The sequence below is a fragment of the Symphalangus syndactylus genome, chromosome 23 (genome assembly GCF_028878055.3).
Source record: "Symphalangus syndactylus isolate Jambi chromosome 23, NHGRI_mSymSyn1-v2.1_pri, whole genome shotgun sequence".
Lineage (NCBI taxonomy): Eukaryota > Metazoa > Chordata > Mammalia > Primates > Hylobatidae > Symphalangus > Symphalangus syndactylus.
The window spans coordinates 43,052,485-43,079,899 of record NC_072445.2 but is presented as its reverse complement, the minus strand read 5'-3'; the positions used below and the strand labels follow the sequence as shown (position 1 = coordinate 43,079,899).

General features: G+C 41.8%; 2 protein-coding genes across 5 annotated transcripts in view; both read left to right on the top strand.

Annotated features, from left to right (window-relative positions):
- Positions 1-1,207: 1,207 nt before the first annotated feature.
- ZNF165 (zinc finger protein 165) lies at positions 1,208-11,665 on the top strand. 4 transcript variants are annotated; one of them, XM_055264181.2, is made up of 4 exons: positions 1,208-3,003; positions 7,550-7,960; positions 8,241-8,379; positions 10,678-11,665. In XM_055264181.2, the coding sequence occupies exons 2-4, from the start codon at positions 7,550-7,552 to the stop codon at positions 11,583-11,585; spliced, it is 1,458 nt and encodes a 485-aa protein (XP_055120156.1). In that variant the 5' UTR covers positions 1,208-3,003; the 3' UTR covers positions 11,586-11,665. The 4 variants fall into 4 exon arrangements, with proteins under 4 accessions (XP_055120156.1, XP_055120155.1, XP_055120157.1 ...); XM_055264180.2 differs by having other exon boundaries at positions 1,208-3,491; XM_055264182.2 differs by having other exon boundaries at positions 1,208-3,563.
- Positions 11,666-13,463: 1,798 nt separating this feature from the next.
- Positions 13,464-27,415, top strand: part of ZSCAN16 (zinc finger and SCAN domain containing 16) — a 28,466-nt gene continuing 14,514 nt past the window's right edge. The window contains exon 1 of the mRNA XM_063632755.1: positions 13,464-13,594. The gene's annotated coding sequence lies outside the window, so the exon portion shown is untranslated. The remainder of the gene's footprint in view (positions 13,595-27,415) is intronic.

Genomic DNA, 27,415 nt, shown 5'->3' with positions numbered 1-27,415 from the left:
TGGAAAATGTGATTTTAGATCTTGTCAGGTGCACTTGTATTTACTGTTAGTGTAGGTTTTGTTTGCAGTGTTTCATAAAGCCAGGGGAAAGAAATCGCCGATGATCCCACCCTTTCTGACCAGCTCAGGGAACATATAGGAAGAGACGGGCATGTGAGATTGTAAGAGCCAGTCAGGAAAATGGATTGCAGGATCTCTGACTGGAAATCACAGAGCCTTGACTATTCTGTGACTGCAAATCGGAGTGCCTTGACCTCTCTGTGACCTAGCCAGCTGCAGATTTTTCCCAGCATGCTTGAACCCAAACTTGGGTCTTGAACATTCCCAGGCACTGATAAAGGTATCTAAGTTGTCGCCGAAAACACTGAAAGAAACTAGCTCTGGCCCCGAGCCAAATTCTTTAAACCCTCATATAAACTCCATACTCTGACCCCCTCACTGCAGATGTATCTAGGTAGAGCATCCCTTTTCTCTCACTATCCATGGGGAGGATTTCCGCAACACTATGTAAGTTCCCTTAATAAATGCTTTGGACTGAACACCTTGGCACAAGTGCTTTCTTTGGAATCCCAACCAGCCCCAATTAGGACGGTTTTGGGCACTCCCTCGTGTGAACTCCCCTGCCACCACTTTCAGGGACAAAATGGTTCATATCAAATAGAACCTTCTTGTTAGAAAGCAAGAGAACAACAAATACAAAATTTGTGATAGTGTTTCCTCAGATGAGAGGTAGTACAGAGAGGGACTAGAAAAAGAGTAGTATTAAATCTAAGTTGTTGTCAATCTATAGTTCTTATAGACTAGGTAATGGATTAAAAAATGTTCACACTTTAAGGCCACGCATGGACCAATGACAGCCAGTGGTTATAATTAATACCATTTTGAATATCTGAGTTCCACTGGGGTAAGGGGATGAATCAAACAAAGCCTCAGAAGAAAAGTTGCCTGGGAATGCAGGAAAGTTTTGCAGAGGAGGTGAAGTTTCAGTTGCAACCCTGCTGTGTGGGCTTCAATTTCACCACCTGAGATTTAAATAGAGGCAGGAGTCACTCAGGCTAGAGTGCAGTGGTGCAATCACAGCTCACCATTGCAGCCACCACCTCCTGGGCTCAGGCGATCCTCCTGCCTCAGCCTCCAGAGTAGCTGGGAGTATAGGTGCACTCTACAACCCCCAGCTAATTTTTTTTTTTTTTTTATTTTTATAGAGACGAGGTCCCAGCTATGTTGCCCAGGCTGGTTTCCAACTCCTGAGTTCAATTAATCCTCCTGCCTTTGCCTCGCAAAGCGGGAAATTAGAAAAGTGAGCCAACACGCCCGGCCCACTAGTGTTAAAAAATAAAAACAAATGCAATAATCCGACAGATAGAGCCAGGGAGGGCTATGAAGAGACACTTCTCAGGCTTGTATGCCTCATAAGAAAACTATCACATATGACTGCAAAACCCACCTTACACCAAAAATACTTCTGCAAGGACATCTGCCCAGCAACTGTTTGTCTAACCTCAGACTGGTGTCATCCTTGTTACCGATCTTTGTAGCCAAGGATAATTATTTCAAAACAATTACATAATCCTCCCCATTCTTCCTTTAAAAACCTTTGTCTTCCTTTACCTTCCTGAATAGAAACATAGTTTACTCTGGCACGTCTATTTTTATTGCAATTTCCTATTCCCGAATAAACTTTTTTTTTTTTCTTTTTGAGATGGATTCTTGCTCTGTCGCCCAGGCTGGAGTGCAATGGCGTGATCTCAGCTCACTGCAACCTTCACCTCCTGGGTTCAAGCGATTCTCCTGTCTCAGCCTCCCAAGTAGCTGGGACTACAGGCGTCCACCACCACACCCAGCTACTCTTTATATTTTTAGCAGAGACGGGGATTCACCATGTTGGCCAGGCTGGCCTTGAACTCCTTGTTAAATACAGTGAGTTCTAAATTTCTCTTCAAAGAATCAGTATGTCAGTATGTTCAGTTCTTTGTTCTCCACTTTAAAGTTTAACTTCTTCCGTTTTCCTCGTCTCCTTGCCTCTAGTTTCAGTAAACAACCTTTTCCACCAGTTCTAATCAGTAGTTCACATCTATTCCCCTGGTGACCTGCTGCGTCCTGAGTCACCTGCTCTGATCTGAGTCACCTTTAGCCACCTGTTCCGTAACCGTCCTTCCCACTGAAACTGCTCACCCTACCACTCCAGCTCATACCCCTGCTCTCTTTAAAATAGCCAATCGGAATTAACTTAGACTGTGAGGTCCAACCCTAGCCAGTAGGGGAACGACACAGCACTAGGGACTACCTGCGTCAGGGATAAGAACCCCTTCCCCTCCCTTGTTCAGGTGTGCTCTCGCCATTGCTCCATCCGTGAGACGCACCCTTCTATAGAAGTAAATTGCTTTGCTGAGAAAATTTGTGCTCGAGTGTGTATTTTTTCTTCTTCTTCTGAGACTGAGTCTCACTCTGTCACCCAAGCTGAAGTGCAGTGGCGCGGTCTCGGCTCACTGCAAGCTCCGCCTCCCGGGTTCAAGCGATTCTCCTGCCTCAGCCTCCCGAGCAGCTGGGACTACAGGTGCGTGCCACCACGCCCGGCAATTTTTTTTTTTTTTTTTTTGTATTTTTAGTAGACACAGGGTGTCACCGCGTAAGCCAGGATAGTCTCGATCTCCTGACGTCGTGATCCGCCCTCCTCGGCCTCCCAAAGTGCTGGGACTACAGGCGTGAGACACCGCGCCCGGCCAACCTCATTTTCTTTTCGGGAGTCCCCTCTGTTATTTAGCGAGACACACTACTACAATGGAGAAAAAAGATACCCCCTCCTTCAAGCCGTGAGAACTTCAGGACTTTGGCGAAAAGTCTGCGCCTGAAGAGACCCAGGAAGGATTCTTGGAATCGTAGTCCAAAGGCATCCCGTCTTCTGCGCAAACTCACAAGTCCCTGTGAACGGAATCCTTGAAGTGTTGCGCCGCTCAGTCCTTCCACCGGAAGTGTCCGATCGGAATCAGCCCTGTCCGAGAGGTGAGTCCGGGTTTGGGGACCCAGATGTCCAGCCCCATGTCCCCCTCCAAACATCCAGTCCCTCTCATATCGCCTTTGAAATTAGCAGCCTCTGGGTGAGCAGACCTTGGCCCTCAGAGGAATCCCGGAGAAAGGTGGAACCAGCTTCGGCGTTGGGAGGGCAGGCGCGCTTACGTATTTAGTGAGGGTTTGGCGGTCTCCATAGTTACCTCCGACTCGCGTGACGTCATAGTGGAGCGCTGAGAGGGCGTGGTGGCGTGGGGTGGGGGCTGTCCTGCTGATCCTGAATTTGGGGTCACTGGTAAGAGGAGTTGCCCATTCCAGCCAGGTGGAACGGGGAGTGCCAAATGTCTCGGATCTGCCATTGTCTGCCAAAAGAAACTACTGCGAGGACCACCCCCAATCCCCTACTTCCCTTGAGAAGAGTAACCGCCCTTTTGTAGGACACTTGGGGACAACCCCGGCTTGTCCTGAAATTTATTGACACGGTAAATAGTATTTCCTCTGTGCCGAGGATGCAGTGAAGCCAACACTGACCCCCTGCCCTTGAGAAACACAAGGTACTATGGGAGCCTTTACCAGCATTCCCCTTGAAGCCTCTGTTCTGCTTTGTGGTCTCTACCGGATTTCCCCTGACTGTCTCCCTCTCCACCAACAAAACTCTCACCCGTCTTCCCCTCCCCCAACATGCCCACCAAGGCATGTTCATCCATCAGGAGCCCTGCTCTTTAACCTCCAAGTTTCTCATCATAATTAATTACTCGTTCCTGTCTGCTCTCCTAGCGTTTGTTCACACATCTGCTTACGCATTTTTGTAAGTCCTCCTAACACAATATTATAAGGCACTAGATGCTCAATAAATATTTATTAGTTTAAAGCTACTAACTTTAGGGGGACTCGGTTTTAAGTAGATGAGAAGTGATAAAACACCTGGAGATAGGACTGTCAGCTGAGATAACATGTCGTAGAACCAGCTGCTCAGCATAATTGAAGTTTCATTCAGATTATACGGGCCTACTTCACACCTGTCTTACTATGGTAAATGAGATCATGCTCATTAAGCATTAGGACACTACTTGGTTAGCGCATCTAGGAAACATAACAAGAAACATCAAAGGAATGGCCCAGTAAAGTATAAGGGATTGAGACTCTCTGGTTAATATACCATGGAACTAACCGCCCTTTTTTTTTCTTTATCATTGATAATTTTTGTTCTTACTTATACTCACTCAAATTGTTTTCCAAGGTTCAGTCTGAACCTTGTGATATTTATTTCATACTCTTGGAGAATTAATACTGATACATATCTTCAACTACCCTTTTCATGAATCTTGTCTGCCGAGACAAGCTCGGTCGTGGAGACCCTAACCCAGCGGTGCTAGAGGAATTAAAGACACACACACAGAAATATAGAGTGTGGAGTGGGAAATGAGGGGTCTCACAGCCTTCAGAGCTGAGAGCCTTGAACAGAGATTTACTTACTTATTTACTGACAGCCAGCCAGTCATAAGATTTACTGAAAGTATTCCTTACGGGAAATAAAGGGATGGGCCAAAATAAAGAGATGGGCTCTGGCTAGTTATCTGCAGCATGAACATGTCCTTAAGGCACAGATCGCTCATGCTATTGTTTGTGGTTTAAGAACGCCTTAAGCCGTTTTCTGCCCTGGGTGGGCCAGGTGTTCTTTGCCCTCATTCCGGTAAACTGAACCTTCCAGCGTGGACGTCAAGGCCATCATGAGCATGTCACAGTGCTGCAGAGATTTTGTTCATGGCCAGTTTTGGGGCCAGTTTATGGCCAGATTTGGGGGCCTGTTCCCAACACTTGTCGAAATCTGTCTTCCCATTCCAAGTTCTTTTCTATTATTGAAATATCATTGTTTCTGTTGGAAATATTTTTCCAGGTAGATGTCTTATTATCATCTTAAATACAGATTATCCAAAACAGAAGTCATCTGAAACTTTCCTGATTTTTCCTTTCAATCACAAATATGAAGCCTTAAGAACAATTAATAATGCATGATCCTTAACCTCATGGAACAGCAATCAGTTGATGAAAAAATAGTCAAACAACTAAAAATAATACAAGGACTTATATATTCATATATGTATGTGTTAGGAATTGTAAGAACTCAGACGAGAGTTGAGCAATTTCTTAATAGAGGCAGTAGAATTCTTAGTCACTCCAGCCATCACACCCTGCAAGCTGATCTCACCATCAGCCTGCTGCTCATTCCCACTTCCTCAACTCTGTTCCTTTCCTTTCCTTTCTGAATCTTTCTCATTCTTTATTGTCCAATTTAAGCCACATGTTAAATACAGTGAGTTCTAAGATTCTCTTCAAAGAATCAGTATGTCAGTATGTTCAGTTCTTTGTTCTCCACTTTAAAGTTTAACCTCGTCTCCTTGCCCCTAGTTTCAGTAAACAACCTTTTCCACCAGTTCCAATCAGTAGTTCACATCTATTCCCCTGGTCACCTGCTCTGTCCTGAGTCACCCCTGGTCACCTGCTGTGACCTGCATCACCTTTAGTCGCCTGTTCTGTAACTGTCCTTCCCACTGAAACTGCTCACCCCACCACTCTGGTTCATACCCCTGCTTTCTTTAAAATAGCCAGTCAGAATTAGCTTAGACTGTGCAGTCCAACCCTAGCCAATAGGGGAACAACACAGCAGTAGGGGCTACCTGCGTCAGAGATAAGAACCCCTTCCCCTCCCTTGATCAGGTGTGCACTCGCCGTTGCTCCATCTGCGAGATGCACCTTTCTATAGAAGCAAAATTGCCTTGATGAGAAAATTCATGTTCAAGTGCTATTTCTTTTGCTGCACCGAAAATTTATTTCTAACACCCACCACCTCTAGGAAATACCTTCTACCATTCACAGTCTCTTCCCACCTCAGGACAGTTAGAACATTCAGTATCTCCACCGTAAACTCATTTTATACTTCAACATTCAACATTTAACAAACATGTATGATGTATATGTCATGTGAAATGTTTTCTCATTTAAATCTTTTGTATCCATGTTTTATAATTTTTTCCCACCTAGTTCTTCCTGCTGAATTTATTTCTTTCTCTCCTGCATCCTAGTCAAATCTTTTCTATTCTTCAAACTCAAAGACTTTTTGTTTAATCCATTAAGCTGTATATTAGAATACAGATTTTCCAGGCATATGCCATACTGACCAAGTTACCATCTCTAGGAGCAGGGCCCAACTCAGCATCTCCAGAGGTAAGGCCCAAGAACCTGTTTCTACCAAAGATCCCATATGATGATTAGGCAGCAAGCCCAGTGTCATATTCAGACTTTCTTGTAAGCCATTGCTGTACAACTTCTAGCCCAATGCTTTGCTTGTGATGAGATTCTTAATAAAATGTATGTTATTGCATCAGTCAGTAGTCAACTTAGTGAAATGTTTAATAAAAGAACCTCAGGCCAGGCACAGTGGCTCACACCTGTAATCCCAGCAGTTTAGGAGGCTGAGATGGGCAGTGGACAGATCACAAGGTCAGGAGTTTGAGACCAGCTTGGCCAACATGGTAAAACCCCATCTCTACTAAAAATACAAAAAATTAGCCAGGTGTGGTGGTGTGCATCTGAAATCCTAGCTACTCAGGAGGCTGAGGAAGGAGAATCACTTGAACCTGGGAGGCGGAGGTTGCAGTGAGCCGAGATCATGCCATTGCACTCCAGCCTGGGTGATAGAGTAAGACTCCCTCTCAAAAAACAAAAAAAAAAGAACTTCATACTTGCATGAATACAGTGGCCTCTATCTTTTCATATTACCACCCATCCTAGAAATGAAGAACATATTCATCTCCACAGTGTTCAGCAGGTCATTCTGCTCAGAAGAATTGACTCCTCTTCAGTGACTCCTCAGTGCCTAAAAGATAAACTCCAAATTCATGAACTTGACAGTGGATGTTTTCTACAGTAACATCTCCAAGCTTTGCCTCTATAATTTTCTTATACAAACCTACTAAACGTTTTGCTTTCCCTCTTCTGTATTCCTACCCTTACCCAATTGTTCAGACTGTTTCTCTGTTTGTAATTTCCTATTTCCTTCTCTCCTGCATGCTAGTCAAATCTTTTCTATTCTTCAGAATTTCATGTTTCCATTAAGCTTCCCTTGACCATTGCAACCATCTGCACTTTTCTCATCTCCTACTTTATGAAGCACTTCTACCGTTTTTCTTTTTTCATCCTTATTTTCTCTGTGACTTTTAAAATTTAATAACATGTACCTTGTTAATATTTAGCATTACATTTAAGTTTATTGTTTCTAATTTATCTTATTTTTAAATTTAAAAATTAAGCAATCTTGAAGTAGAAATCATTAACAGTTGTATTCTAGAAACCAAGTATGTCAGTGCTTTTGCGTACAATAAATGCCCAGTAAATTTTTGTGTAATGGAGAATGACGATTTTTATTATGTGGTCTTTCATCTTCTTAGACAGTAATAGTAATTTTTGATCCCTCAGGAGGACTCTTGAAACTAAAGAAGACCCTTTCCAAAGCAGTTCTGATAATATATTCTATCCACAGATGGCTACAGAATCAAAGAAAGCTGCAGCCCAGAACTCTCCAGAGGATGAAGGACTTCTGATAGTGAAGATAGAAGAGGAAGAATTTATCCATAGGCAGGACGCTTGCTTACAGAGAAGTGAACTCCTTAAGCAGGAGCTCTGCAGGCAGATTTTTAGGCAGTTCTGCTACCAGGATTCTCCTGGACCTCGTGAGGCACTGAGCCGGCTCCGGGAGCTCTGCTGTCAGTGGCTGAAGCCAGAGATCCATACCAAGGAACAGATTCTGGAACTGCTGGTGCTAGAGCAGTTCCTGACCATCCTGCCGGGAGATTTGCAGGCCTGGGTGCATGAACATTACCCAGAGAGTGGAGAGGAGGCAGTGACCATACTGGAAGATTTGGAGAGAGGCACTGATAAAGCAGTACTCCAGGTACACAGGGGATGGGAGATCTAAGACCTCCATAATGGATAAAGTCCCACAGGGGGAGGAGAGGCCCTAGATTGCATATCTAGCTTGCAGGAGCTGTTGGTTCAGTGTGCATTTATGTCTCCTTTCCTGTCTATTTGATTCCACACTACATTTTACAATTGACTCAGACTCCATTCTTCCTTCCCCAGTTTTGCATTTCTATGGGAGTTTCTCTTTGTTGTTAGAAGATGTTTAACACAGGGATTCTTTTATAAGCCCAAATGTACTTTATTTTTCTCAGATTCAAGCCCATGAACATGGACAAGAAATATTCCAGAAAAAAGTGTCACCTCCTGGACCAGCACTTAGTGTCCAGTTACAACCAGTGGAAACCAAGGCCCATTTTGATTCATCAGAACCCCAGCTCCTATGGGACTGTGGTAAGGGGCAGAATGCCATACAGTGCACATCACTAAAGAAACAGGGGAATGAATCTCTCTCCACAAACTAGTCTTGATAACTATAGGTGGTCCTTTCCTTTATTACCCAATGAAAAGAGAGAACTTGTGGCCAGGTGCGGTGGCTCACACCTGTAATCCCAGCACTTTGGGAGGCCAAGGCAGGTGGATCACGAGGTCAGAAGATCAAGACCATCCTGGCTAACATGGTGAAACCCCATCTCTACTAAAAATACAAAAAATTAGCCGTAGCACCTGTAGTCCCAGCTACTTGGGAGGCTGAGGCAGGAGAATGGCCTGAACCTGGAAGGCAGAGCTTGCAGTGAGCCAAGATCGTGCCACTGCACTCCAGCCTGGGCAACAGAGTGAGACTCCATCTCATAAAGGAAAAAAAAAAAAAGAGAGAGAGAGAGAACTTGTTTTCCTGTGAGTCTTTGGCCAATTGTGGGGGAAAAGATAATTTTGTTCCTTATCCAGAATATTTCCAAAACATAGAACATTTTTATGATATGACCAAATTAAAGGAAATAAAAGTGAATGAGTTGAGAAAATATCATGAAAAGAGAAAAAAAGGAAAAGAAAAAGAAATACATGGACAGAAGCAAAACATGTTCATAGAGAAGTACATATAATGATCAAGAGAAAGAGATACATGATGATATATTGAGAAATAGTATGTAATTCACAAGTAACATAGACCGTGATCCATATTTTTCCTCTTATGCTCTTGGTCTTATAAAGCTCTTTTACACTTTTATAGAAAGTTAGCTATACTTCTAGAGACTACTTCCACAGAATACTCATCTCTGTTCTAAAACTCATCTGTTTAAAAGATTCATAGATGCAGTATCACTTAAGGTGTGAGTTGTTCCTATAGTAAACCCAAGAATAACTTACCGTTAATTTTTTGGTTTGTTTGTTTGTTTTGTTTTGTTTTGTTTTGTTTTTTCCGACACAGAGTCTTGCTCTGTCACCCAGGCTGGAGTGCAGTGGCATGATCTCGGCTCACTGCAACCTCCGCCTCCTGGGTTCAAGCAATTATCCTGCCTCAGCCTCCCGAGTAGCTGGAATTACATGTGCCTGCCACCATGCCCGGCTAATTTTTGTATTTTTAGTAGAGACAGGGTTTCACCATGTTGGCCAGGCTGGTCTCAAACTCCTGACCTCGTGATCCACCCGCCTTGGCCTCCCAGAGTGCTGGGATTACAGACATGAGCCACAGTGCCTGGCCACCATTAATTTTTAAGAAATTTCTACATATTCTGCCTTCAGGTTTGTTCTGGAAACATCTCCATCTATCCTACATAAAACTGTAAATTTCCCTCACCCCACGAACAGCATTCCCTAACCCTCTTTCCTGCCCTAGCGTATTGTAGACAAAGGACACCTTATAAAAAGAAGGGCAGTTCAATTCCAGCACAGTATAGAGTTGTGAGCCAAAAGGTGGGATTTGTGAAGACTGGATCATAAATGGATCTTGGAAACCAGGCTTGGGAATTTAGACTTGTAACAAAAAAAGAGAGAGAGAGATTCAAGGTTTTTGAGTAGGGTATGAAAGGATGGCAGTGTTTAGTGACCATTAGTCTAGTAAGGATCTTTAGGATAACTAGGAAGAAGAAAAGTGCAGAGTCAGAACAGCAAGGAGGCAGTTAAAGTTTAGACAGGAAATGGTAAGGTTCGAGACTATGGCGATGGTAGCAGAAATGTAAAGGAAGGGATTTATACAAGGGACACTTAGTGGACAGTGATGACAGAATTTAGAAGACTGATTAACCATGGAATATGAGGAAGAAGTAGACAATAGGTGGATGGAAGTTTTCTCACACATACTTCACAGTCACCTATTAGAGCTTTACTTTTCTCTCTTATGATCTCATCTGCTTTCTTGGAGGTAGTGCCTCCATTTTCCCTCTAGAAATGTATCATAGACCCAAGGTTCCCAAGATCCACTTCAGTCAACATTGTAGAGTTCCTTGTCCGTACTCTATCTCCCCCTATCTCTTGAGTTCTTGCTGATGACAATCCTCTTCCCAATCTTTTCTAATATATATGCTTCACATGTCTGATTCCTCTCTCTGCCAACCACTGCAGGCATTACTTGCTCTTACCAATGTTTCTTTCATTCCTATCTTCCTCTTTCGTTCTATCATTTGTCTCATGTGAAAGGTCATATATTAAAGTAGGCATATCAATATGTAACTATCTTGAGCATGCTACAAAATTTTCTTTTCGTCTAGTGCAGCAAACAGGTAATATTTCCCTCTTTCTTTTTTATTTTAGATAATGAAAGTGAAAACAGTAGATCCATGCCAAAGCTGGAAATTTTTGAAAAAATGGAATCACAGAGAATTATATCTGGAAGAATCTCAGGATACACATCGGAAGCATCTGGTGAATCTCAAGACATCTGTAAGTCTGCAGGCAGGGCAAAGAGGCAATGGGCAAAAGAATCAGGGGAGTCTCAGAGACTATCATCTGCCCACGATGAAGGTTTTGGTAAAATCCTCACCCACAAAAATGCAGTCAGAGGTGAAATAATAAGCCATGATGGATGTGAGAGGAGATTAAATCTGAACTCAAATGAATTCACACACCAGAAATCTTGTAAACATAGTACCTGTGACCAGAGCTTCAAATGGAACTCAGATTTTATTAACCATCAAATAATTTATGCTGGAGAAAAAAATCACCAATATGGAAAATCTTTCAAGAGCCCAAAACTTGCTAAACATGCAGCAGTTTTCAGTGGAGATAAAACTCATCAGTGTAATGAATGTGGAAAAGCTTTCAGGCACAGCTCAAAACTTGCTAGGCATCAGAGAATCCACACTGGAGAGAGACACTATGAATGTAATGAATGTGGGAAAAGCTTTGCAGAGAGCTCAGATCTTACTAGACATCGGCGAATTCACACTGGGGAAAGACCCTTTGGTTGCAAAGAATGTGGGAGAGCATTCAACCTGAACTCACATCTTATCAGGCATCAGAGAATTCACACTAGAGAGAAACCCTACAAGTGTAGTGAATGTGGGAAAACCTTCCGAGTGAGCTCACATCTTATTCGACACTTTAGAATTCACACTGGAGAAAAACCCTATGAATGCAGTGAGTGTGGAAGAGCCTTCAGTCAGAGCTCAAACCTTAGTCAACACCAGAGAATTCACATGAGGGAAAACCTATTAATGTAAGGAACTTAAATTTGTATGTAAATGCTGAGGAAATGGCACAATATGAAAAATATTAAATAAAAAATAAATATTGGGCAAGATGGAAGACTGAAAGACCAGTTTCTGGTGTTCATCTGTGTGTATGTGCTTTCTGTGAGAATGGGGATGTACCCCTTCTTTCATTGACTACTAAAGTCAAACCAAAAGAGCTACATTTAGGGGGCTAATAAATAGGGTAGTCTATGGCAGTGCAATGTAGAGAAATAGAGACTGTCTGGGGAAATAATCATGATTACAGTGTGGGAAGAAAAGGAAGATTTAGGTAAAGAGACTGATAATCAGTCCTAGTTTATTTTCCTAGTTAGTTTTGCACAAGAAGAGGTCAGCTAAACCCAGGAGTGAAATAGCTTGCACAGTGCACTGAAGAACAGTGTTTTCAGAGCATCCCTTTAAAAACTGAAGACCACAAAACTAAGATGCTCATGTTAAGTTAGACAGTAATATCAAATGAGGACATATGTAATGGTGGCATTCCTATATGAGGCCAAAATCTGTGTCCAGAGGTCATACCAGGAAGTAAAAAACCAGAAGAGCACCCCAGGGAAGAGGCCAGAATCCAGATATTTAAGTAAGACAGGAAGAACATAGAATTGAATTAAGCAAAAACTGGGTTCTAGTGAGAAAAGGTATTCAAATTGAACTAAACCTCAGAAGTTGGAGGATAGATACAGGATAACCAGGCTTTTACTGGTTTTTGGCACCTTTCTGGGGTAGTTTGATAGGAAATATAGGGAGTTCTCCTAACAGAAACTGACAGGATTCTCTGGCCACTAGCAATTGTGGAAGATTCCTGAGGAAGTTAGTACTGGAAATAATGGTCCTGAAATGTTATTTCGTTGCTGCTGGCTGCTCTCTACAGAGAAGACTGAGAAGAGAGTATAGAGCGATAGTATATGAAAGAGGTTAGGGAGGAATGATTTAAGTCTTAAACATTCCACAGTATGTAAGGCTTTTACACTATAAAATGTAAACAGGACCTTGATGTTAGATGTATGATTATCTAATGTGAAATTGAAATGTACAAAATCTCCCACTAAGAGGCTTTATAAGAAATAGCTTAGCATTTACTTTCAATGACTTTAAAAATGTCCTGATGGGATCTAAGTAACACAATATTTGGTTTGTGTTTTAAGGTAATGTTGAGCCCAGTTTTTTACAGGTACTGTGCTAGTATGTCCTATCTCATTTTGTAATGGCTATTATTTTTCACGTTTTATAGATGAGAAAATTGAGCTGTAGTGAAGTTAACTATCTTGCTAAAGATCACATAGTAAGTGGTAGAACCAGGATTTTAACGCACATTTTATTCCAGGGCCCTAGTTCTTAACGCTTAAACAATCATGTCACTGAAAATATTCCTATGGGATATAACATCAGAAAAGATAGCACTTGCACACCACAACTCTAAAGTTGGTGGCAGGGGTAAGGGGGAGACCTAGCACCCTTCTAGAAGGTTAATCCACCAACATTTCAAAATCTTGGAAGGAGCTGCGACCCGCTAGGCCGGGAGCCAACTGTGCCCTCAATCCCCGCCGCGGCTCCCTGCCCAGAGGGGGCGCGCAAGGCCACCACCGAAAGCCTCTTCCTAGAGGGGCTGGAAGCAGCAGGAGCCGCGGTACGCGCCCATCTTCCGGCCAGGCTGTGTGGCCCAGGTGAGCTATTGTCCTGTGGCGTCCGGGACCGAGTTTGTGGCCCAGGGTTATGTGCGCACTTCACACCTCTAACTTTTCTCAGGGTTCCTATTGATGGTTAGAAACAGGATTTCGGGGATGAAGGCGGCAGCTGCAGGAGGAGGCTGCGACTGCGGACCGCAGATTCGTCCCTCTCCACCACACACACCACCAAGACGGGCCCCAGGAGGGCGTGAAGAGAAGACTTCCTTTCCTCTTGTCTCTTCTCGCCTCCTGGCGCTGGCTGTATGAAGCTGTCTCCCAGAAGCATTAGCAGAGGAGCCCTGTGGGAGAAATGAGGTTTGTAGTCACACTTAAATCTATTTATGCTGTCATTGAACCTCTAAACACAGTTGGATCATTTTCTAATGATCAGAAGTGTTATCTGTAGATATATTTGTAGTGAGACACATTAGCATGCTTGCTTTGGTGTCTTAATTTTATAATATTTGTAGTCAAGCGTCACATTGTTTCCATTGTTAAACTTAAAAAAAGTTTACTCGCAAATGAGAAATGAAGATTATAACCTAGAATGCACAGAATGGCAAGCTACTAATGCATTCAACTAGGGAAGGGTAAAGGCAAGTTTTTATTAGCAAAAAGAGAGGTTCACATAAGCTGCTTAGAGACCGTGTTCATTGGTTTCAGAGGCTCAAAGCTGGAGTTGTCAGTTCATTGGTGGAGATGCCATAATTATGCAAGTGTTCTTTCCAGGAAACCCCATCATCTCAGCCCCAAAACTCCTTGAGCAGATAAGCAACTTCAGCAGAGTCTCAGGATACAAAATCAATGTGCAAAAATCACAAGCATTCCTATACACCGATAATAGACAGAGAGCCAAATCATGAATGAACTCCCATTCGCAATTGCTAAAAGCAGAATAAAATACCTAGGAATACAGCTGACAAGGGATGTGAAGGACCTCTTCAAGGAGAACTATAAACCACTGCTCAAGAAAATAAGAGAGGACACAAAGAAATGAAAAAAACATTCCATCCTCATAGATAGAATCAATATGTGAAAATGGCCATACTGCCCAAAGTGATTTATAGATTCAATGCTACTCCCATCAAACTATCACTGACATTCTTCACAGAATTAGAAAAAACTATTTTAAATTTAATATAGAACCACAAAAGAGACCATATAACCAAGAAAATCCTAAGCAAAAAGAACAAAGCTGGAGGTATCGTGCCTACCTGACTTCAAACTATATACTACAAGGCTACAGTAACCAAAACAACATGGTACTGGTACCAAAACAGACATATAGACCAATGGAACAGAACAGAGACCTCAGAAACAACACCACACATCTACAACCATCTGATCTTCGACAAACCTGACAAAAACAAGCAATGGGGAAAGGATTCCCTATTCAGTAAATGGTGCTGGGAAAACTGGCTAGCCATATGCAGAAAACTGAAACTGGACCCCTTCCTTACACCTTGTACAAAAATTAAATCAAGATGGATTAAAGACTTAAATGTAAAACCCAAAACCATAAAAACCCTAGAAGAAAACCTAGGCAATACCATTCAGGACATAGGCATGAGCAAAGACTTCATGATGAAATCTCCAAAAGCAATTGCAACGAAAGCCAAAATTGACAAATGGGATCTAATTAAACTAAAGAGCTTCTGCACAGCAAAAGAAACTATCATCAGAGTGAACAGGCAACGTACAGAATGAGAGAAAATGTTTGCAATCTACCCATCTGGCAAAGGTCTAATATCCAGAATCTACAAGGAAGTTAAACAAATTTACAAGGAAAAAACAACCCATCAAAAAGTGGGCAAAGGATATGAACAGACATTTCTCAAAAGAAGACATTTATGTGGCCAACAAACATAAGAAAAAAAAGCTCAACATCACTAATCATTAGAGAAATGCAAATCAAAACCACAATGAGATAGCATTTCATACCAGTCAAAATGGTGATTATTAAAAAGTCACGAAACAACAGATGCTGGCGAGGCTTAGAGAAATAGGAATGCTTTTACACTGTTGGTGGGAATGTAAATTAGTTCAACCATTTTGGAAGAAGTGTGGTGATTCTTCAAATATCTAGAACCAGAAATACTTATTGACCCAACAATCCCATTACTGGGTATATACCCAAAGGAATATAAATCATTCTACTATAAAGACACATGCACACATCTGTTTATTGCAACACTATTTACAATAGCAAAGATATGGAACCAACCCAAATGCCCATCAATGATAGACTGGATAAAGAAAATGTGGCACATAGATACCATGGAATACTATGCAGCCATGAAAAGAAATGAGATCATGTCCTTTATGCAGGGACATGGATGAAGCTGGAAGCCATCATCCTCAGCAAACTAACACAGGAACAGAAAAACAAATACTGCATGTTCTCACTCATAAGTGGGAGTTGAACAATGAGAACACATGGACACAGGAAGGGGAGCATTACACATGGGGGCTTGTCAGGGGATGGGGGCAAGGGGAGGGATAGCATTTGGACAAATAGCTAATGCATGCAGGCCTAAAACCTAGATGACGAGTTGATAGGTGCTGCAAACTACCATGACACACATATATCTTTGTTAACAAACCTACATGTTCTGCATTTGTATCCCGGAATTCAAAGTAAAATTTAAAAAAAATGGTTGCTTTAAAGTGAAAGGATTAAAAAGAATAATAAACTGAATGGATAGAGGAATTTGGAGAAAGAGAATAGGAAAAATTGTAAAAGGTTATACAAAGTTTGTGGAAATCTTATCTTGCATGGTCAAAGCTGATGAGAATAGATGGATCTGTTTATAAGGTATTATTAAAATTAGGTTTAATATTAACAGTGCACTGATACAAAGTAGAATTTTATTTTCTTGCTTGAACAATATAGTATTAAGAGATATAAGACTAGTGTTCATCTTTTGAATAAACTGTTAAAATTTAAAAAGGAGAGAGACAGATTCTTGTTTGAAAAACTGAATCTCCTCTCTTTCAAAGAGTAAAGGTTTATGCTTTTTGAAATATTTCAATTATCACTTTGGCTAAATAAATGATTATTATGACGTGATCTTATTTTTGATATCAAAGGTTTTAAGACTTTGATATTTGACATACTTCCCAAAATCAAATTTCAAATTCTAAAATTAAGTATTTTCTATAAGGAATGCCTGATAGTCCAAGAGAGACATACTAGGCTTATTTGGCATGTTAAAATCACACAGGAAGCGTTGTCAAATACGAAATGGCATTTAACTTTTGTTGATTAGAAGATGTGGGAAAAGGCAAATACAAAAAAAACCCCAAAACTTTCAGTCACATTTGTATAAATGTGTTATTAACATGTGTTCCAAAACTGTATATTCCTAAATTCTGATGTGTCTTGGTATATGTTATCAGTCAAAATTATGGTTATGGCCAATTTTGTAGGCCACAGAAATAACCAAATTTTCTTGTTAATTGTGTGTTTAGCCATGGCTACTCTAAGCCTTTTGTCATCCACAGACAATTATTGTCTTACTTTACTTCTCAAAAAGTGATTTACAATTCGGTACAGTCTAAAATTTTATTTTTCTTCAAGGAAATTCATGGAAAAGACACTGCCAAGTACTCTTGAATGCAGGTTTCTGATAACTTTGGAAGTCACACCACTGGACTAGCTAAAAACTTCCAGAACTCTTAAAAAAAAAAACTGATGGATTCATGAAGATTACTAACCCAACATCAAGCAGAACAAGAATTAATAACATGGGCCTAACCTGATAGAGGACTTCAGTGATCTTTCATGACTTTTTGTTTGAAACAATTCTGATCCTTTTATATTTTGTTTTCCAGAGTCACGAAAAATTTCATTTTTATTTTGAGCCATTTATGGTTACAGTGATTGGGAAAAGTGTACTTTTGTGAGAAAACTGAAACTCCAGGTCGGTGGACAAGAATGAAGTCTGGGGAGATTCCCGCCTGCCGACCCGAGCGGGGAGGACTGACGGACTCAACGCTGCGAAGCTGGCACTCAAACCCTTTCTTTGGGGTGACACAAGTTGTGAAACAAAACCCCATGCCTAAGTGACCCCATTTGGAGACTCCGCAGCGCGCACTGGGGACCCCACATGGTGCGCACCTCTCTGAAGCCGCTGGAAGCTGGGACGCAAAGCCGGACGGGGTTCGCAGACGCACTTCCGCCGGCGGCCAGGCAGGGCGCAGAGGAGCTAGTTAGAGCTGGGCTGCAGCTGCCACCCAGCCCAGGTAGTAGGACTGGCAGGAAGAGAGCAGGACGCCGCCGCCCGAGTCCCCCATCTCAGCCAGGTGCGGGCGGGAGGAGCCCCGTCCTTGCTTAGCCCCGCGCTGGAAGCGCCGTCCGAGACAGTGCACGGCGCAGACTGGTGGGCGTCCCGGCCCTGGCACCGTGGGGTTGCCCTAGCCAACCGGAGCCCAGCTCCCCACGCGGCCCAGACGTTTCCCCAGACGTTGCAAAGTCCGACTCTGGTTCACAGATGCCTACCTGGTCGGTCTATGCGGACCACCCTTTTCTCCAACGTGACTGCCGACTATTGGAAGTTTTTTGTGATCTGTCAGGCCCTGATGGCTTAAGGAACATAGCCAGATCTTCCTGAGTCCGAGGCTCGTTATGGTTGTCCACTGATGATCTGCCATTTCGTTTATGTTACAGAATAAACAGGGAAAGTGTTTGTAGTTTGGTTGGTTAACACTGTATTTTGCCTTATTCTTTCAAAGATCTAAACTAGTGGAAGGCAACCTGTAGAACCCGCTTCCATGTCCTTTATCTTGAATGATTCCTGAAACAGCCTTTCTCCAAACCTGCTCCAGAAGTCCCTAAATTAATCCTTAGAGCCCAGGAAGTGAAGACGTCTTTCAAAGATGCCAATTGGGTAACAGAAGCTAAGCACAGAGAAGGCAGTAGAGGGCCTTATTGCGTGGTCCTAAGTTGTGTGCCAAAAAACAGAAGTGTCCCTGAGCACCAGGTGTGGCCTCCCCTGCCAGCCCCTCGATGACCAGGTCATAACGATAACTGCAATCCTTTACTGAGGTCTTACTAAGTGCTAGGCACTGAGTCTAATGCTTTCCAGGCACTGCATCTAATGCTTTTTGTAATTTTTCTTAAAAAAGAACCCTGTATTATCAGGTCTGTGGTTTAATCACATTGTACCAATACTATTTTTTGGCCTTGCAATTGTGCTATGGTTATGTAAGATTTTAATATAATAGGAAGCTGGGTGAAGGATATAGGGACTGCTCTATACCTTTTTGGAAATTTTCTGTAAGTTTAAAGTTAGTTCAAAATAAACAGTTACAAACAAAATTAAAAGTTTGTTTTTAACAGCGGAAGGGGAATAGAAATTTAGAGAGATTAAGCCACTACACATAAGAGAATGTGACAACATTCGAGCCCAGGGCTTTTGGAATCCTCAGCCCATGCCCTTCACCACTGCCCGCCATGTTAATCCTGGGTAACAGATAGGCCTTGCCTAAATCCGTTACCCACACAGCCCCCTACCTATGTTAGCATAATTTTACTATTCAACTGTCTTTGCTAATGTGATACTAGTATTCCACTGTCTTTATCAACATGACTTTACTATTCCAGGACATTATTGCTGTAGGAGATAAAAAATGCAAATAATTATTTTTGTTTCAAGAACTTCCCCTTCAAAAAATCTATTTAAATGAACATCAAATTCTTCAACTTACAATTAGTATCCAGACTTTTTGAAACCCTCACCTCAAAACCTTCATCTTAATGAATGTGTCCATCAATCTTAAATTATTGTATAACCATCCTTGCCCAGTCCTAATTCTGCTTTGAAAGATCAGCATCAAACCTTTCAAATCTTGTAAATATCCTGACTTTGCCTTCCTCCGTCAGAGATGCTACTAGGACTCTGTCAAGGTAGTGCTTTTTATCACCCACAAGAATAAACTTCATTTTGCCTTACCAACATTGTTTTGTTGTGATTTTTGGGAAACAAGCATCCAACAATTTTCTCAGGACTGTCAAAACTGCTGTTTCTTGACAAACTTCTTCTATTTGAGAAAAGGTTTGAACTGCTTTACACTTTTATTTTTTGAATTATAGTTTCTGTTACCTTAGGAGTGTGCCTTAACATAACACTCACAGCAGCAATCCTCTTAGCCCATTGGAGCTAGAATGCCCACTGTGTCCCTTCCATGGGCTCCTGAAGAGACAAAGCAGCTATTTGAAGTAAACAACAAATAAAGCCTTGCCATGGAGCAGGGATCCATCCCAAAAAGGAGTAGCCCAAACAAACAGGAGTTATTCGGCCAGCATTTCTGACAGTTCTGATACAAGGAGACTCCTGGGCCCTGTGAGGCCTTGAGCCAGCTCTGTATGCTGTGCTGTGAATGGTTAAGGCCTGAGATTCATACCAAGGAGCAGATGTTACACATGCTGGTGCTTGAGCTGTTCCTGGCCATTCTGCCTGAGGAGCTCCTGGCCTGGATGCATAAGTGTCATCCAAAGAATGGAGAGGAGGCAGTGGCTTTGCTGGAGGTAAGAAAGGGTCCTATACACTTGGGTAGAACAGCCTGGAGAGGGTGTCCAAGCTGATCCTTTGTGGGATCTCTGAGGATCATGTACACTGTCGCCCCTTCAGATTCCCAAATGAGCCTGCTTGTCCTCAGGTTTCAGCCCAGGCCCATGTGCAGGAAGTGCTTTCTTTTTTTCTTTTTCTCTTTTTTTTTTTTTTTTTTTTTTGAGACAGAGTCTCACTTTGTCGCCCACGCTGGAGTGCAGTGGTGCGATCTTGGCTCACTGCAACCTCCGCCTCCCGGGTTCAAGCAATTCTCCTGCCTCAGCCTCCCAAGTAGCTGGGACTACAGGCGCATGCCACCATGCCCAGCTGATTTTTTTGTACTTTTAGTAGAGACGGGTTTTTGCCATGTTGGTCAGTATGGTCTCGAACTCCTGACCTGAAATGATCCACCTGCCTCGGCCTCCCAAAGTGCTGGGATTACAGGCATGAGCCACTGCGCCTGGCCAGGAAGTGCTTTCTGAGACGTCAGTGCCTCTCAATCCTTCTGTGGAGACTCAGCTTAAAAGTGACTCTCGGGACTCTCAACAGCAAAAGGATTGTGATTAGTGTTGACACTTGGGTCATATGGCTCCCCTGGAGACCTTAGAATCATCTGGCAAACATATATTTACTTTTTATGTGCTAGGCACTGTTCAAAGCTCTAGGAATAGTGAACAAAGCAGACATGATCTTTGCTTTCATGGAGACAAACTTGTGACAGAGGTACTAAACACACAAATAAATATACTGTGACAGATTGTATATGGAGAGAGAGTGCAGTCAGGGAAGGCCTCTTTGAGTAAGTAATATGGGAGCCGAATCTTAAAAGTGATGTAGAAATTAGCTAAGTCAATAATAGAGAGGAAAGCATTCCAGACAAAAAGAGCATGTGCAAAAACTGGATCGGGAAAGAAATTGGTGGGTTTGAGGAATTAAAAGAAAACCAGTGTGACTGGATCGTGGAGGCAGAGCCCCAGAGAAGAGGTGGTCAGGGGCCTGGACATGAGAGCTTTGTGGCTCCTGTTAAGAAGTCAGAAAATGTCAGCTACTTAGGAGGCTGAGGCAGGAAGATCGCTTGAGTCCAAGTGTCTGATACCAACCTGGGCAACATAGCGAGACTCCAGTCCCCCCACAAATACATCAGTAAATATTTAGCTTTCACGGTGTGTAAAACCTAGCTCTGGTGTCTATGAGGGTCCCTGCCCTAAAGGAGTTGGGTACCAATAAAAAGATTGCCTCATTTGAGGCAGTGAATGATTGCCAAATCAGAGATAACAGTTCTGAGAAGGGAGAAATCTGTCTTTTCAGGCCCTGGTGGTAGTGTTAGTGGAATGATTGGAATTTGAACTGGATCACAAAGAACTGGTAACATTTCACTGGGCAGAGAGCATCAGGAACGATGTTCCTCATACTTACCCCTCTTCTAGCTCTCTGTCCCTCTATTATCTTCTTCCATCACATTAAGACTTGTAGTCATTCATCCCTTTTTTCCTCTCAATGTTTCTTTCCTTCCCTGCCCCATCAGACCCGTGGTACATTTCAGTTTTTTGTAAATATGGCCAACATTTTTCCACCCCACTGCCACATACTCACATGAACACACACACCTCCACCTTGTTGAACTAGTCTTGTAAAATACCACCTCTGACCAAACCTTCTCCATTGTTCTGCCAACCCAATTCATAGCTATTCTTCAAGATTCAACTCAGCTGTCACCTTCTTTAGGAAGCCTTTCTTGATACCCTCCCACACGTTTGAGTTATATGATGCACCTTGTGCATACTTCTGTCATAGCATTAGCATACTATATTACTGCTTCACTTGTCTGAAGTTCTGTATATCCCCCACAACTGATATGTAGAAAATGCTCAGTAAAGGTGAATGATGAAGTCTGAGCAGAGGAATAATGTGGAAAAGTACAAATAATGATAAGAGGATGTGAGTGTGTCAGTTTGGCTGAGACTGAGTAGCCAATAGAGCAATAATGCTAACAAGGTGGTCTGGAACTAAATTGTAGAGAGCCTATTTTTATTGTCTTCTTTTCTTGAGATGGGGGTTGATTTGAGCAGTAGTATGGTTTGGCTCTGTGTCCCCACCCAAATCTCATCTCAAATTATAATCCCATGTGTCCAGGGAGAAACCTGGTGGGAGATGACTGGATCATGGGGGCAGCTTCCCCCATGCTGTTCTCATGATAGTGAGGGAGTTCTCATGAGATCTGATGGTTTTAAAAAAGTGGCAGTTTTCCCTGTGCACTTTCTCTTTCCTGCCACCTTGTGAAGAAGGTACTTACTTCTCCTTAACCTTCTACCATGATTGTAAGTTTCCTGAGGCCTTCCCAGGCGTGCAGAACTGAGTCAATTAAGCCTCCCTTGTTTATAAATTACCCAGTCTCAGGATCTTTACAGCAGTGTGAAGATGGACTATATATACAAGCAGGACCTAACACGTGCCCTGTAAACTAGATATAAGTTGGATTGCAGAGGGAGGAGAAAAAGGACCACTTTGAAGACTTGCTATAGTTCCAACTCAACATTATGAGGGCCAACAGTAGGGCAGTTTCAGGTGGTGGATGGAGAGGGAGAGAGATGTAGCTAGATCACTTGTCCTAAAGCTCCAGAGGGTACTGGAAAGAGGAGAGAATGGCTCTTTTTGACACCTCTCCTGGCTTCAGTAAGGATCCAGGGTATCAGGGTTGGAACCTTCCTGTGTCTGATGGGTGGAAATGATGCTCACTTTCCCAAAGGAAAATGAAAAACATCATTTTTGGAAATAGTGTCATCTAAAAAATATGAGCTATACTTTCTTCATTATGGTCTTGTTATACCTAGGGAGGACTTTTAATGACTATAGGATACGTCTTACCTATAGGGGTATGTTTGTTCATTCATTTTGAAATGCATGTTTTCCAAATTTTCTAGTAAAAGCATTATTAGAAAATAAGGTGTTCCACATGCTAGGGTTTCCCTAAACAACTGAAGCTTGCCATTTGTTGGTCAAACTTTATCATTTAATGGGCATCTTACTGAGATGTATAACATATTCTTGGAGTAGGGTGAACACAAATGATCCTTTTCATGAATATTTAAATTAATAATTAATTTAATTAATAATAAAACTATTGTTCATAATTTAGAAGTTAATATTTATAAATTATGGACATTAGTGCTCACTCTGGCCTGCAAATCACTGCTGCCCTTAGAGGCTCTAGGTAGGTAGGTCTATCAGATTTATCCTAAAATGGTAGCAGACTGCCATATTAATAGATAGCAGGTGTAGAATTTAAATAGTCTGTCTCCAGAGCCCATGGTCTTAACTCCATAGTAGAGATGGAATGTAAAAATGTGAGAGAGGTGAAGAGTTAGGAAAATGAAACTGGAAAGTTAGGCAGGGGCAATCTCACATCAGAGTGATGTGATTGCGCATCTGGATGACTTTAAAAATTTATCAGTGGCTGGGCCTCACCCTCAGAAACTGGATTTTCTTTAGACTAGAGTGGGGCCCAGGCATGGGCTTGCTTTTTTTTCTTAACTCTCCAGGTATAGCTAGGGTCGAGAATCCCAGTTCTAGAATCATGAAGGGCTTGTCTGCTCAACAGATGAGTTCTTTAACAGTAAATTAAATTTTTTGATAATTTTTATCAATTTCTGAGGTCACCATTCTTGTATACTAACACATTTCCTCTGGGTTCACTCTTGTTGAAGTCTATCCTTTAAAAATTATTTTAGTGAGGTTCTTTGGGTGGTAGACTGAGCTTTTGCATGTTTGACAGTTCTCTTATTTTGCCCTTCCTTTGAAATCATGACTTAGCTGGGATAAAATTCTAAATTGACTTTTTTTTCCCTTAGCCTTTTGAAGATACTATTAATACTTCACTGTCTTCTAGCTTCTATTGTTTGCTGGCAAAAAGCTACTAGCAGTCTAAATGCCTTTTTAAAAAAAAGATTCCATTTTTTCTCTTTAGTAGCTTTTTAAATTTACTCTTAACTTTTATGCTATGAGTTTCACTAAGTATGTCCAATACATTTTATTTTTGTTCATCTCGCTTGGCCTATAAATGCACTTTTGCTCTGATACCCATGTTTTTCTTCAATCTGGGGAATTCTCAGCTATGAGTTCCTTAAATAAGCATCTTTTTAATTCCTTATATTATCATCTGCTGGAGCTTCCAACATGTACTCATTAGAACCACTTATCAATCATCCATTCTACTTAACTGCTTTTTCATGTTTTATGTCTTTGTCTCTCTATGGTACATCCTAGTGGATTCCTCTTCTACTATCTTCCAGTTTATTCTCCCTTTGACTGTCTTCAGCTTATCCATTTCATTGAAGATTTTATTTCAAAAACTATTATTTCTAAAATTTCTATTCCATTTTCATAGCAATTATCCTTGTTCTGCTTGTTTCATAATTTTATGTTTATTTGCCATGGATGGTATGTTATCATTTATCTTCTTTTCCCATATCTTTAATCTATTAATTTCGTCAGGCTGTTTGATGAAAGTAATTTCATGTGGATTGAATTCATGTTCCAGTTGGTCATTTTGTAACCATCTTTCTTAGCATTCAATTCATTTGTTTTGAAATTTCTATTTCTAGGCTCATTTTGAGTTCTGGTCTATTTACCTTCTCCTCGTTTACCAATTCTGTTGTACCTATAACTGCACCTCCTCCCCCAGAACCAGGTTTTATACAGTGATATTTTAGAACTCCTGTTCCATGTGATATCACAAATATCATCAATGTAGTCACAGGCTTCCAGATGGCTTCACATGGTTCTTGGTCACAGGGTTCTATCTTGCTCTGTGCATGTTAAGGTACTTGTGTATGTGGGTGCCTGTTTGTCCCACCTAGCCTTTGGCACCACGCAGTATGATGGTGCCAGTCCCCCCTCTCGTGGAGCACTTGTAGTTCTCCAGGTTCCCCTGGTGACAAGACTTCAGTCACTGTGTAAGACCAGCAGCCCTGCAGGCCCAGAGCTTCAGCTATAGCCACCATTCTGTGTTTTTGCTTCCTTTCTGGTCCACAGAAATGTTTATCTTGTTGGGTTTTTTCTTTTTTCTTTTTTTTTTTTTTTAGCACAGATGTGTTTACAGATTTTTATCTATTACTTTTTGTATTTGGAGGTGAAGTATGAACTCACTGTGCCATCTTGACTGGAAATACACCATTTTCCTCAACCTCTTTTATTCAGTTACAAATTGAGTTTCTATGTTGTGCTTCTTTTTTATAATAATCCATATATTTTCTTCTGATGCTAATATGGATTTTAGTTATACCTATAGTAGTCTTTTGGATGCCATCTATGATAGCCACTTTTTTATCTGCTAATGGTTCTAAAAGACTATGTTCTTTTATAAATGTGTATCTGTGCAATTTGCTTTCAGATTCTGCAAACAGATATATTTCAGGTAGCTCTATGGTTTGAACCTGTCCCCCAGAGTTCACATGCTGGACATTCAATCCCCAGTGCAACAGTGTTGAGAGGTGGGATATTTAAGAGGTGACTAGGTTATGAGGGCTCTGCCCTCATGAAAAGATTAATGTCTTCATTGTGGGAGTGGGTTAGTTATCATGGGAGTAGGTTCCTAATAAAAGGAAGAGTTTGGTGCGTTTTTTCCCCCGACCCCTTTCCCCTTTTCTTTCTCTCTTCCCCTCTACCTTCTGCCATAGGATGACATTGCAGGAAGGCCCTCACCAGATGTCAGGAACTTGGTCTTGGACCTTCAAGCTTCCAGAAGTCAGGAAATAAATTTCTGTTCTTTATAAATTACCTTGTCTATGTATACTGTTATAGCAGCACAAAATGGACTAAGACAGGTAGCTGTAACATAAAGTTTTAAAGCACCCAAAGACTTTAAGATAACCTTAAATAACTACTAACAGTGAGGGGTTTTTAAGCAGTGTGGCAAGCTGGTATGGTGAGATTATTGCAGGCTCTGATGTAAAACAAAGCCCCAAGAGAAGGCTGATCTCACTCTTGGCAATGTGCTTTCTCAGTTCTGCCTCATCCCTGTGTTCCTGCCCTTCAGAGAAGTTCCAAGACCCAGATGAGAGTCATTTTTCTCAGACAGGTTGCTTAATGAACTTTATTCCTCATCCACATTCTCAAACATTTGAATTCACTGTCTCACCATGGCTCCTTCTCTTCTTTGTCCGAGTCTCTTTAGTCAACACATTTTAGCACAATGAATCCCACTGCCTCTGCCTAGAGTTAGCTGTGACTTGTCCGTGTCCTAGTGCTTCAACTGTCTTCATGATTTGTCTTTTTTTTTTCCATTTAATGTTCCTTATCCACTCAAAACACTGCTTTTCTCTGTGTTCTTCCTATGTAGTTACAAATTCTCCCCTTTACTCTGGGTCCTAAAAATGGGATTAAGTTCAGGCAAATATGCCTTGGGTATGAAAATCTCATGTTTTCAAAAACTATAGATTACTGAGGATATGGCCACATCTCCTGCCCTGGAGAAATGAGGGTATTGAGACCCTGCTCAGAGGAACCTCTCCAGGAAAGATAGGCAGAGGAATTATAGGAACATGGATCCCCTGGGTAAAGACAGATGCAAGTTGAGGGTCTGTTAAAGAACCTTCTCTCTATTAGTGACTGTTAGCCTGGGAAGTCCGAAATGACCCACAGAATGCAGCTTCAAGCTTGACAGATCCCCAGTGTTCTCTACAAAAGAAGTAGTGAGGTCTTTAGGGACCAAAGCAATTTCTGTTCTATCCCCATGATAACATCTTGTTTTGTCTAAGGTGTCTAATCTCTTTGTTCTGCACATGGGAAATGGGATACTTCCCTGTGCTCTGATTCCCTGATTTTTTCGGTATTCCCAGAGGCCTTCAGGGCAACCTGCACAGCACTACTTCATGGCACTCATGGGATACCTGCCACTGTTGACTTCCTTTCTCTCTTTTTATTTTTCTCTACTCAACTTTGGGCCTTTTCTGGTGAACATATTCTTATCTTAGATCTCTTCTGTTGTTTACTGTGCTTGCTCATTGGATCATGATTATCATTCCTCCCTATTTTTCTCCATTCTTTTCTTCAATCATGCCTTCGAAGTTCAGTCCATCCTCTCTTCCATTGCCATCCCCCATTTCCTCCTCAAATGTTTTAAAACCATTTTGTTGGTATGTTTGAGCCATCTACTTCTAGTATATGTGTTTTAGTTCCTGTATACCCCAGTGACATTTGAATGCTCTACTTTTTATTTCAGATTATGTTATCAGAATCAATAAAATAGAACTGATTCAAGGGCAGGAACTTACTGTAGATATGGAATCCCAAGAAAAGTTTCCTGGCAAAATCAGTGAAAGGCTTCTGAATGAGGAGAAACCCAAGAACATGAAGGATGGACAGAAATATATCAGAGAGCCAAGTGCAGTGGCTCACGCTTGTAATCCCACCACTCCAGGCGGAGATGGGCAGATCACCTGAGGTCAGGAGTTTGACACCAGCCTAGCCAATATGGTGAAACCCCATCTCTACTAAAAATACAAAAATTAGCCAGGTGTGGTGGCGCAAGCCTGCAATCCTAGCTACTTGGGAGGCTGAGAGGAGAATCACTTGAACCTGGGAGCCT